Below are 14,017 nucleotides of genomic sequence, written 5' to 3' on the forward strand. Positions count from 1 at the left end.
AAAGTTACACCTTTTTTCGTAAATTTGAAAGTCTCAAAATGAGTTATCCCAAAAATACAAAACGACTAAACAACCAAAATTTGTGGTACCACGATGAACGTTCCGAAAATCCCCTAAGAGGTCCGTTCTTTCCCTTTGATTTTTAATTTAAGTTTTCTTGTAGCAATAAGAACGAGTTTTACTCGCATCTAACGTTCTAAATTAATTTTAGAAATTGCGTATTAGACCCAAATTGGGTATTTAGTTGCATTGTCATTACATAGAATATTTGACAAAACTGTGTAGATTCGACTCACGCCAAGGCCTTACTACAAAAACTGCATTTCAAAGAACTTATTTATTAATTGTTTAAATTTCTTCCTTTCTACTAGTAACATAACGATGCTTTCGGCGGATATGGGCCAGGGTGCAATAGATATGACAATTAATGCAACTAGAATTAGTAACATATGCTAATATCCAGGTTCAATATAGTTGATATCAGTAGAGACCGAAAAAAGCTCAAAAATCCCTTTTCGCTACCTACCAAATTCGAGAGCAAATCCTTCGAGAACAACTAGAAATATTTTTTAAAAGCAGATCGCGTTTCTCGTGTTGATGAGCTCTACACTATATTATTTAAATATTTTTACCCAGAATTGTTGTGGTTTACCGGTTAACTATCTATTTTCAAAAATATTCTTTATTCAATTTTCCGCATCTGTATCTGTTTTATTAAAAAAAAAAAAAAATGACGGAAAACATCCGAGCTTTTCAATCGAGCAGGGGAGTATTGAAAATAAGTAATTAGTGACGTATCACAAAAAAGTTGCAGATGTCAAAAGGGAGCTCGGTCCCCGAAAAATTATCGTCCTGTAGATCTTAAAATAATTTTGACATGCCAAAACCACTGGCCACCATAAACAGCCCATGCTAAAAATTTCACTGAATTATCTCAAGAACTGCAGGACCCATGTTGCAACCAGAACCTCATCTGAAGTATACAGGTTCAACTTAAAATTCATATGAGTCGACTACATCGAAAAACCGCACATCAGAATCTATACATTTCCTTTATGTGTGGATGGACTAGAATGAACTTTTTTACTGCTCGCTCCTTTGATTGCCAATAGGATCTAAATTAACCAGTTTTATAGTTCTGCACCTAATTACCATGATGTATTGTCCGCTTTACAGGACTATCTCATTCTTATTGTGCGGTCAAACCCAATTATCTTCTCGTTAAATCTATTTACAAAGAAGCGGCACCATAATCAGTTAATCTATTGTCAAGATTAGTAATGTGGCCCAAGTTTACTGTCAAGAGCAAACATGGAATTTTGGGAAAACAGAAGGGCAACTGGCTGTAGCGTAATTAGAACTTGAGCTTTGAGAGGGCTTTAGATTTGTTGTTAACAATAAACATTTGCGAAGCGAACCTATAACGATAAGGAGATAAAGTGCGCCGCCGCCTTGTAGGGAAGCCGCCGTTTTGGCAGCTGTTGTCCACAGTCTAATATCAACCGGCGTGAATTCCCGGCCGTGTCTCTCTACCCGATTTCGGTCACGTCGACCACGTGCCACAGATCCGCCGCATCTCCTCCATGCTGGAGCCCCGCTGGAGGCCCATCCAGGTAACTTTGGCAACATGCACTTCTGCACTACTTTTCTCTACCGCACCTCTTATTGTTGCCCTTCTTATGTGCGCCAATTTACCATTGTTGCCACCAATCACCACTTAGGTACTGTCATAATCCGTTGCAGTACGAGGCGCATTCCTTTATTGAAACTTATTTCGCTGGGGACATTGTTTCCAGATTTATCCTATTAACTAGCTAGAATTGCATTACGGAAAAATTAGTAATTGGGGGTCCGAGGGGGAGGGGGGGGGGAGGGGAGGGGGTCGGGCTGGCAACACTGTCAAAGAGTTATGTTTTTTAATGTGGGGCAGGTGAGGGGCGGCGGCGCATTGAGGAGTAAAGGGGGGACGATGCAGCCGCCTCCAAGGAGGACGTCTTTGCATCTCCAACTGCTCCTCCCACCGCCCACAGATTCAGCGCAAAGATGCTTCTGCAAGCTCACCATGCACCGCTCGTTTTTAATTGACAAATTTTTAATTGTGCCGAGGTATTTGGATTTCTGAATAAATTGCCGACGTTTGATTGAGTATTTTAAAAATTCTCCTTGTTTGGACTTAGATAATTATTTTTGTCGTGTTTGTTTTTAACACACCATTCTTGTTTCTCGATAAACAGACCCCTGTTTACGTAGCACGTGAATCCGTGTCGGCGGGAGGTTTTCAAACAGATTTGCCTTTCCCAACCCAGTATCACTTAACTGGTATTTAGGAGCATTAACAGCTACGAGTTAATTATTGCGTGCGCTTTCTCATTTAGACGGAAATAAACAAATCACCAGTTGGCAGCTTACACGTTCTTACATAAATTTTATTATATCCAGCAACTTTCGTTTAAATTTTGATATTATTTTGTTCCTGAGTGAGTTAAATGTACACGATAAAAAACGTTGTTTTCATTATTCTGGGAATATAACGATTTCTTCATTTGCACATTTTCGTGTTATACAGGATTATGGATTCCGGATTTGAAATTTGTTGCTTACAGGAAAGCTTTGCAGTACTACATACTGATTTTTCGTGGGGCCTTGAATTTTAAATTTGATTTGCTTCAGTAGATGGGAATTTTATTTTATTTTTTAATTAATTAGAACTTTAAAATGTTTAAACCCTTAAATTTTCCACTGTTAGCACAATTCACGATTTCCTATCATTATTTTCGAAAGGTTTTCAAGGTAGTCCATTTTACTAGGAACCTCAAGTGCGGTTTTCTGCGACAGCTCGAGTGATCGGTAATGTAATATTTAAAAATATATGTTATTTAGTGTGAAATCTCTTCCCTAAAAATAAACACATCGAAGACATCATAAATACAAATTCTCAAATGTTGCACCTACAGGGTGCATCCTAGTTCTAGACCCTAATTACTTCGGGCCCTGTGCACGTTAGAAAAATAATTTTCAGACAAAAAGGTCGTGGTTAAAAAAGCCGTCTTAACCACTCTGCAGGGTGGACGAAAAGGGTCCAAACAAAGTCGGGACGGGCTCCACACCTAGGTACCAAATGAATATCTTTCTAACTTTACATACAGATTTCTGCTTAGTGCAATATGTCTGAAGGTTCCTTGGCTCCCTGTGTACACTGCCATAAGAATATTTTTAATGATCATCCCTGAATGATACGGACAGCCATTATAGAAATTTGGAATCTAGAGGTAGCTTGGGGGCTATCCAAAGTTATCGCTCAGGATAAAAAAACTTTCCTTTGACTCCCCATTGTCTCAGTAGAAAAGGTGTAGTGAAATATCAGCCACATATCGGACGTTATGTGGATGGGGATAGCATAACAGCCCCCATACGTTAGGTTAATGTCGTCGCATTTGTATGGACTGTCGGAATTGTTAGCGAGTCAACATGGATTTAGGTGTAAAGCACGTCGAGTTCCAATCGGGCCGGGCTACTAATATGCCCCCAGAGCCCCCTTTTCGGTCCTTACTTTATTTCAGTTATCAAGGCCGGATCTACATATTATTGATATTCTACGACACGGGACATTTGCTTTTTCTGTTGCCGGTGTTTTTCTTGCTTAAAAGCTGTCCCCGGAATGGCAGCGCTGCGCCCTCGCTCTTCGGGGACAATTTATATAAGCTTTACATATTTTCTGCGTCATGTGTAGCACCCATTTCCACTGTCGCCGCCAGAATTTACATTATTGTTGAGATTTTATGAAACAACGTGACCAAACCTTGGACCTAGTATATAAGTAGTAAAAACGCATTCCGGATAAAGTTATGAGGTAGTTAAATGGACAAAAGGTGGAGGCAAGCAATAAAGGATAATAGGTCTCACGTTCAGTTAGCAAAATGAAATATTCCAGTCGTAATTTATAACGTTATGTAAAGTACACCCTTTAGTTATTGGAAGGAAACTATCTAAGAAGTGACACCGGAGGTATTTCCTAATATATTCCGGTGGGATATCTCGGCACCTTAAGACGCCGCTCCGCGACAATATAGCTCCGAACTAATGCTTTTCTGACCAAACTACATAAATAATCTGCAAATAGCAATTAAGATAAGAACGTGTTTAATATTTCAATGTGCTTATGGGAATAGATTATTGGGGTGCCGCGCATAGAACCCATATATATCGCAGAGAGGTGTTAAGACTCCTGCAAATCCCTCCTCCAATTTAATTAATTCCCGAACTCTCCCTTATTGTCCTTCGTCCTCATACACAACTTCGAATGTGTCCTCCGAATGTTTGTCTTAATTACCCATTTCATTTAACTCCTCAAGCAGCCTTCATTTCTTTATGCTTTTCTTCGCCGTTTACATTGGTTTACGATGCTTAGGAGGGCTTTCTGAAACTGATTCAAATTGTCAGTGATATGTCGTAATGTTTCTAATATGAGGAACCTCGGATGTGGTACTAAAAACATATTTGATTAAATGAGAAAAGAGTTTTTTTTTCGACGTTTAGTCTTCAATGAACTATCTTCAATTTTTTTTTTTTTTTATTATTTTCTCGAAGTTTTGATGTAAGTTTACCACAATTTAGCCCACTCTGTACCTCCCATGGTTTCCGAAATCCAAATCATAGTGTAGAAGTTCCGGATTCCGCGGATTTATGCTTAAAATTATATTTTCGATAAAGAACTAAAGACATATCTAAAACAAAATTGTCTGAAACGCGTCATAAAATATCAGGAGCAGATTGAAACCATTAAATCCATGATGGAGAAAGGCGGTTATGAGCAAAAAATTGTCTTTTTTTGATAATTATAATTCCGCTCTAAGTGTCGTTTTGTTGCTTTTTAAATTACACAGATTTATTACCTTTTAGCCAATCTGTACCTCCTGTCATTTCTGTTATTCCGATTCTGTACAATTTCACGTTACTGGTGATATTCGGAGTTGTTTATATTATTATTGGACCTATATTTTCGACACCTCAACGCATTCATTAATTTGACCCAGATCTATAACGAGTCCAAATAGTAAGCATTAAAACATTCATTTGTATTTGGGAATGCGGTAATGATCTAATAAACTGTTATATTTAATTATTATTGGTAGAAAAAAATGTTGAATTCGATGGCAATATGAAGACGTTCAAGCAGGAATGGAGACCTAAAGCGAATTATATAGGGTGTTTCTCAACAGATGGTAAAAGTTGATCTGAGTGAATCATAAGCTTGTTTAAAGATAAAAACTTTATATAAAGGCATGTCCTAAATTGCTTCCATTTTTATCTATAGGATGTTGAAAATTAGTTTTTATTTCGATTTTGATTATTTTCAAAAATAATTAATTCTAAATAAATAGTAAAAATCATTTCAGCATTACGAACAAACTAAAATAATAATTATTTAAAATACTCTACGGAGTATTACTTTTTTGTGGTTACTGTCAATATTTTACGCCGTACTTTTTTTATGAAATTTTAAGATTTTACTCATTAACTTCACTTAATTCTTTGTGTCCTTTATGAATTTTTTTGTCTCTTCAGTTTTTTTTTATTAGGAACAATAGTTTAAGAGACTTTTGCAAAAATATCTGTCCACGTTCGCTCCGACAGACTTCAGGATATGCTAAAACGGCAAGGTGGTGAATACTGCAATTTTGCAAAAAATTGTAAATTCTCGTTAAAACTATTAGAAATCACCTGGAATTTTTCATAGTCCGGCAGTCCATAATCAGGGCAAAATCTTGTATTTTCGTAGGAAGGCATTTTTGGCAATAACTTTGATTATAATCCATTTTAGTAGTTTGAATTTCTGCAAATATCTCCAAAACTATTGTTCCTAAAGAAGAAGCTGAAGAGGCAGAAGGGTTAATAAAAGACATAAAAGGTTAAATTAAGTTAATGAATGAAATCTTAAAATGTCATAAAAAAAGCTTGATGCAAAATATTGAGAGCGACAATAAAAATAATAACACACTGTAGAGTATTTTAAATAATTGTTATTTCAATTTGTCCGTAATGCTAAAATAATTGTTACCGGCAATTTTGAGTTAATTATCTTTGCAAATAACAGAGAAATTAATGAAAATCGACAAAAATTAAAGCTTCGATACCCTGTAAATAAAAACAAAAACAATTTAGGACATGCCTTCATATGAAATTTTATCCTAAAATGAGCTCGTAATTGACCCAGTCCTTTTCTATCGTCTGTTAAGAACCACCCTGTACATCGAATCGGTTCTAAGGTCCTTGCTAACCATCCATGCATACTATATATCGTTTCATCATGTCCGCAAAACACACCTTAAATTTTAATTATGAAAGTTGACAAACTGGACCAGTCCCTCCTCAGTAAAAATTCAGAACGACGTAGTGCCCTTTTTGATAAATTATTTTATTATCTGCCGCTCTAAAGGGGTTGCTGTAAATCTTAAGACCGGATATACAACTACTTGTTAGAAAGTTCTTGTGAAGGGGGAAATAGGCCTAAGAGGAAAGCTCCTTTCTTGCTTTCACGATAGAGCTTGACGAATTTACATAAAACAATTTATTTGAAACTGTCTTCAACATAATCCGTACGAGCAGCTACAGAAGTACTTATTCGAGTTTATTTTTTATTTTCTGGAACCTAGATATGTGTTTGATGTGGACGCGTTAATTAAATGATTTCCGAGGACGGTATAGGTTTTAATTAGGGTTCTAGTAACAAATTAGATTTAAAAAGTATGCGTAAAGAACAGAATGGAAGCATTTCACTTAATTTGCATGGCACTTTAAACTGGAGCAAACATTGGCCGAGTAGTTCCTGAAGTGCTTGGCAAGATTTTTATCTATTAACGAAAAAAACGGTAACAATCAGAACTAACCTGAACAAACAGAAAAGTGGTATTAATTTTAAAAATAATCTAGAGCAAGTACTTCATTACGACAGTCAATAGATTATATCAAAATGATGCAGAGCAGTGCACGCAATAAATGGCATCAGATGGGCTTGTTTACTTTTTTAACATATGGCAAATAACAGGAGAGCACTCTAAATAGGATCGCGCTATTTTAAAATAATTATGCGATTTTGTAAAACCAACAATCGAGAGTCCGGATGACCAGTTTTCTGTTAAAATAATTTGCTTGTTTGCCATCTGTCATTCGCCAGTCCATACTTTATTCAAGCTTAGCCTATATCTATAATTGGTTCGAATTACCGGCTCTATGATACTAATTCTCTTTTGTTATTGCGAATTGAATGAATTTTATTGCCAATAAAACGAGGCAATTATTACAAGTACAAATCGCAAGAGAGAGAGAGAGACAGAGACAGATACAGACAGAGAGAGAGAGAGAGCGCGCGCGACAGAGAGTGAAAGAGAGAGCGAGAGAAAGAATTCTATGGAATTTCATCAATAAGTAGAATAATGCTTGAGCCACCCTGTACATTACATCATCTTCAAGGCTTGAACTTTCCGTCTTTTCTTAAAGTTCCGACGCCAATGGCCTAAGTTTTATGAACTTTCTTTAAAACTCCCCTACGAAATAATAAGACATCACAAAGAAAAATCCCGTAGGGCCGCACTATACTGGCCATAATTTCGCGGTGAGAAATGACTCGGTCCATCCTTTGTCATCGGAATAATGACTTCTTGGCAGATAAGGCGTCCGGGCGGCAAACGGTCAATTTGGGTGGTCACTTGCGTGCATCGTGCCTGTATTGTTCCAAGTCCGGAACGATTCTGGATAGGCTAAATGGACTGTGAAGCGATAGCGCGCGACTGACCACGGTTCGACTTATCTGGATGCGAATTGTCCCCCAACAATGCCACGACTTTCAACCCTCGGACATACGTTCGATGCATTGCATTTTCTTGCCGGTTTCTCCCTGACCCCGTTCTGCGAACGACGGATCGAATGAAAATTTCCAAACACAAAATGCTGTTTCGAAATATCGTTCTTTTCACCCCATTGATGCGACCATGAGGGACAGACGTTGCATAGAAAGCAGCTTAAATAGCAGAGGGGCACCCTTAAACATTGACTTTACATTCCTTGAGCGTCGATATAAATTTACAAGATACCTATTTATAAAATAATAATGCCCTTTTAACCACTTTAACGTCTGAAACCCCCGGACAGAGACCCAACGAAACTACTTAGGGGTTGATTTGTTCCTTTCGTCCAGGGCCCTAATTTATTTTCTTGTCGACGTTTTATTGCCTATTAAAAGTTTTCCGTTTTTAGTTAATCTCAGGTTAGTTCTAAACGTTAATACTAAGATTAAAAAAAAAAAAGTATATTTAAAGACATTGATTATCCTACCCTTAAACCGAGCAATAAACCCTAATATGCTTCAAACGTCAAATTTCATTGAAATATATTTCCTATTTTCGGAAATATTTAACTGAAAATATTAACTAGACGTTCGCATTAGGGACCGCCAACTTCCGACAGTTTGGGTAATTTAAATATTCTTTAAATTTATTAGTTCGATCAAAACGTATATCGTGCAGAGTCCACAGCATTAAAACGTCGTTGGTGCTCATCTAGTCAAATACCAACTACCATACCAAACCAACTACCAAAAATCTAAACAATGAAGAAATTAATCGTCACAGTAGGTCAGGCAAAAACGTGCAAATTGCAAGCAGCAAAACATGTTCATGACGGTCGACAAAGAGCACAGTGGTTCGAAATAATATAAAATTTAAATCTCCTATAAGGATCTAAATTTCAATACAATGCCTTTCCTATACAATTTTTTTTTTTTTAAATTAAATACCTTAATAAACATATTTTCTATTAGAATGCACAATTTTATGCAGGCAAAACTTGCGAGTGACGTAGTTGCTATTATTTTTGAACGCTTGAAAGTTTGCGGTAAAATGGAATCTCTGGATATTCCTGAAGTTGAAGGAGCTGCATTTGGTGAAAGTCGCAGGAAAAGTAGAAAGTTGCCGCCGACAAAAGACGCCAAGGAAATTTGATTGAATTGAATTTATTTGATCTTTTGCCAGTCAACGACAGCTTTGGCCACTCTAATGGGGAGATTTGTTTACCTGCAAATATTTTTTGTGCGACCTATCGTGATGACTAATTTCTTCATCACATATAGGGTGATTCGTTAGGAATGGAACATGGCAAAACCGGAGATAGAAGACACCAAAATGTGACGAGTGGGCCCCAATATACCTTTCACTAATGGTGCTTGTTTGAGAATTACTGGGTGTCAAAGGTTGAAATTTTAGTTTAAAATTCTTTAATATATTTTTGTGGGTATACAGGGTGTTCTGGAATGATGGTCTAATCTTTTGAAAGGGTACTCTACCAGGCATTTTAGAGGGGGATCTTTGCATGAAATTTTTCAATTTGGGCCCTTCTTGTCCAAATATTCGGGTCTTAAAATGGCGCAAATAATCATTTTTTTTATTTCTTAAAAACGGTAACACTTAAAAATTTCAATTTTGCTACACATTATCAGCTAGTCAAACGCTATTTTGTACTGGTATCTATTACCTAACTCATGTTTCTGGAGGGTGGGAATTAGCAACCCTTAATTTCGTTTTCTTCAGAACTTTTTCCTACAATAGTCGATTTCTACGAAACTTCGTTTTTAAATACCAAACATAATTTGAGTTTTTTTTCACTCTTGTCATCTTTTCATACAACCAACAGTTTTCGTAAAAAATGCACAAATCGATAAATTTCAGTTTTGTAAGATGTCAAGTAAGAATTTTGACCCAATTTTCACGTGGTAGCTAGAAGGCGCTAGTTGTAAGCCACCGTTTCGGCATATTTGGTCATATTTTTTTACAAGTGCAACTAAGATCAAGTTCTATCCAGTATAATGAAAGGGCGTTCATTTTTATTAAAAAAAAAATATGGTTTAATCCCGAAATCTCCCTTCATTTGCCAGATTTTTATCCATAAACTAATTCGTGTCGTGTCATTTCCACCCCTTAATTAAGTAAAAAATTAAATCATTAAAAAATTAAAAAACCGTTAACAAATAAAAGATAATTGTTGTTATAAAGTTCATTTGAGCAAAAACACAAACCGTATCGTGCATTTCATTAAAGAAAAAGTCATTATGCCTTGGCATTTTTACTTTTAAAATACGATTTTTTACTAAAAATGAGCAACTGGCAAGAAAATAGTATAATTACTTTGACAAGCGATTATAACAATAGCTAAGTAATGCACTATCATGGGAGTGGACCACAGGCACCATTGTTCTTGAGGACTTGAAATGGTACAATACGAACCAGCTGATGAGCGAAAATCTCGCAAACAAACAGAAATATCGGGATTTGACAAGAATACATTTTTTGGGAGAAAATAGACGCTTTTTTCTTATATTGAGTAAAATTCTACCTTGCACTCATAAAAAAATATGATCAAATAGACCTGAGCGGGGCATTGTAACTAGCGCCTTCTAGGGGCTACGCAAGAACTAGATAAAAATCCTTACCTGGTATCTTACAAAGCTTAAGCGTACCTATTTTGGTACTGATGGTACGATAACACAAAAAGTTATTAAGGAATTTTAAAATAGAATTTCAACCTTTAATACCCTGCAATTCCGAAACACGCGACGTTCGTATAAGGTACGTTGGGTCCAATCGTCAAATTGTGGTACCCCCATCTCCGGCTTTGCATTGTCTCATTCCCAGTGGATCACCTTGCGGATGCTTAGATCGGCCGATCACGTGGGTTATTATAATTTTTGATTAAGACGAGGAGATGAAGATCAAGGAGAAACAGGAACTAACTACTCACCTGAACTAACTGGCAATGAAAAAAGATGTCTCTCTCTCTATCCCTATCTGCTACTGAAACCGACAGAACAGATAAATTTTGACGCCAGACCGGGATATAGATATTGAATTGCGTCGCGGCACGTCTTGCATTTTCAAGTTTGTTAACTTCCACGGTGTAGATGAATATTTAATTGCCCCACCTTAATTATTGTCGGGAGACATCTTGGGACTCGTTCCCCAAAACAAAACTTTGTGTTTTGTTAATTACCTCCTCATATTCTGGAATTAGGGGAGTCGTTACAACTTAAACACCACGAGTCGGGGCAATCGTTATTTAATAATGAGACAAGATTTTAGAACGGAAAATCTCGCCTACAAAACTGCTTGACCTTCATCGTAAATTCGTGTCAAAACATGACAAGTCGATTACCAAGAGAACACATCCGGGATTTAATAAGAAGGGATGGGGGTGGTTGAAGTCAAAACGCGAGAAACAGTTGAACATTAACTGCGACTTGCACGTACGAAGAGTCCATAATTTTGTCGTCTCTTCCGTCACCCTGAGCCCATTTGACGTAACGAAGTATACAGGTGAATTTACGGGGGTGGTGGATGGAAACGGGCTGCCACCCTGCCAGTGATGAACTGCAAGACTAATGAAATGTGCAAATGCCGTTTGAACATTTAAAGTAAGGCGGAAATAAGAGCGGAGCTCCTTATTTATTGAGGCAGTGCAAGAGTAAACAAAACTATCTAGGGATGTCCGAAAAGGGCATGGGGAGAGGAAAAATTAAGGGAACGTAAAAACTGCTGGTTAAGGAAGGAAACAACAGCTTCCATAATAAATATCTAATGTTATATAGGGAATCCGATTCTTAACGATTTCTCCTGCAATTTCCGGTTAGCTACCATTGGATTTCGCAGTAGCGTAGCTACGCATTTTTTGACAATAAAAAAATGTTTTGCAAAGTCCGATTAATTTGTAAGTTTCTATCTGGTAATTATTGATCGTTTCTTTCATTTTTTGGGAAGGACACTTCACAAACCAAGAGTGGAGCAGTGAAATTGTGCCCTATTCTGAGTTAAAACTAACCGAGCATAATATTTACCTTTTATTAAGGGCTCGGACGAATACTTTTGCTAACGTTGCCGCGAGAAGACTGTTTCTAAAAACTTGGGAAAAATCATTACGAAAACGGAAAATAGCAGGGCAAGTGCACAGAATATGAGCATGTAGACTATGTATAACGGTGCCAAAATATTTTATTCAAAAGCTAGTATAAAAGTGAATATAAACGGTACACAAAAGCATATGAGAAGTGAATACACAGCGCGTCTAAAAAAACAGAAGAAGATGTAATTCAGCTGTTCGTGAACCGATTTTGATTGACTAAAATCCAGATAAAATAATACTTTTCAGACTTCTCTGTTGCTTCAGGTATCAACTTCTGAATTTTAAATAGAACTCCATATTTTTTGTTAAAAAGGATTTTTCTGAATTTAACGATTTATGACAAGTTAATCTTAAAGCAATTTTCAACTGAAAAAGTTGAAACATTTGAACAATACGAGTTATATTGCTATCTGTGCAATGCACAGGGCGGAATGAAATGCAGATGATCGCAGGGTATCATAGATGCCCCCATGATGATGTAAATGATTAGAGAACTCATAATGTCCAAATTTAAGGTACAAATATCTACATAACTTATATTGTTCAAGTTTTTTATTTTTTTTCAGTTAAAATTGTTTTTACATTAAATTTTCATGCCTCATTAAATTGAGAAGAATATTTTCTATCCAAAAATGTAAAGAAAATATGGAGTTTAATTTAATACTCTTAATTTGACACCTGAAGTAGAAGAAGTTGGGTAAAAAAAATCAACTTACACGTTACTTAGTGGTCTGATAAATATAATTTAATTTGATTTTTAGTCTATCAAAATTCGTTCATAAATAACTAAGCTATAAGTTTGCTGATTTTTTTTTTGAAACAACCTGTATTAGTAGTACAAACTAACTCACACATCCATTTTCAAGATTTATACTAATTATCTTGAATGAATGAGTAACAATGACAAACCTTTGGATTGAAAATTTTATATACATATATATATATATATATAATAATTTTTTTAATAAAAATATTAGGCCCAAATCATTTATTGGCAAATCGGCAATTTTTTTTTAGTTAATTCGTAATTGCTACAGTTGATAAAACATTTCAATTCTCAAAATAAACTTGAAAATGACGTCAAAATTGGAGAACGCACCAAATTAAACATAAACACTATCATGGAGTTATCAGCGGTTTGTACGAGAACGATTTATTTTCGACATCAAAATGATTATTACCAGTCAGCGTTAGGGGTGGCAATGGGAGCCTCATTGTCTCCCATGCTTAGTAATTTTTTCATGGAAAGTTTTGAATCAAATCACGTTCATAATCATAATTTGAAACCTTAAGTTTGGTGGAGGTAGAATGATAATGCTTACTCAATGCACCAAAATGATAAAAATCGTGTGGATAACTTTTTAAATAATTTAAATTCGAAAGAACCTGATATAAAATTTACAAATGAGAAAGAATAAAATAAAAAAACTTTATTTTAACCATAGAAAACTTACAAAGGTTGGGACAAATATCTACCGGACACCAACTCTTACAGACTCTTAGGTGAATTATAATCCAAAACCATTCAATCATGGTGAAAGAGGGGATTGCAAATTGGCTACGTGATGGGGCAAAGTGAATACGCAAATAACAAAATTTCAATATCGACGAGACATAAATAAAAAATGTTTTGTATGAAATTAATTATCGTCGCAATTTTACAGATAAATGTTTTCACACAAACACAAAACTAAATCCAATCAATTAGAACATAAATAGAATGCTGCCACATTTGTTAGGACAAAAAAAGCAGAATGTTGAAAACTTACCAAGACAGAACCATAAAAATAAAAATGGGCAAAAAAATGTTAACACGGAGGCTCAATTGAGTCCTTAGTACGGAGCAGATTTATTCCCTGTTAGTTTTTAACTGAGAATAGTGTGCAATATCACCGTTCCAACGGGAGCGGGATGGCGGAAAATGTGAAAGTCTTGGAGGAGCCAGAATATTGCCACCTGCACCACTATCGTCCATGCGGATATTCAATGGATGTTTTCCATGAAAAAAAAAACGAAGCGCCATTAATTTTTTTAACACAAATATATATTTTTAATATTTCATCAATTCTTAATT

General features: G+C 36.0%; 1 protein-coding gene across 7 annotated transcripts in view; it reads left to right on the top strand.

The window, feature by feature from the left end:
* Positions 1-1,516: 1,516 nt before the first annotated feature.
* Positions 1,517-14,017, top strand: part of LOC136347076 (forkhead box protein P1-like) — a 167,315-nt gene continuing 154,814 nt past the window's right edge. For 2 of the 7 annotated variants that reach the window (XM_066296726.1, XM_066296739.1), the window contains exon 1: positions 1,518-1,613. In XM_066296726.1, coding sequence (XP_066152823.1) covers positions 1,584-1,613 — 30 coding nt within the window. In that variant the 5' untranslated portion in view covers positions 1,518-1,583. Of the gene's footprint in view, positions 1,614-14,017 lie in introns of all 7 variants that reach the window. The other 5 variants (XM_066296728.1, XM_066296732.1, XM_066296727.1 and 2 more) reach the window with 4 other exon arrangements.

The sequence above is a fragment of the Euwallacea fornicatus genome, chromosome 26 (assembly GCF_040115645.1).
Source record: "Euwallacea fornicatus isolate EFF26 chromosome 26, ASM4011564v1, whole genome shotgun sequence".
Taxonomy (NCBI): domain Eukaryota; kingdom Metazoa; phylum Arthropoda; class Insecta; order Coleoptera; family Curculionidae; genus Euwallacea; species Euwallacea fornicatus.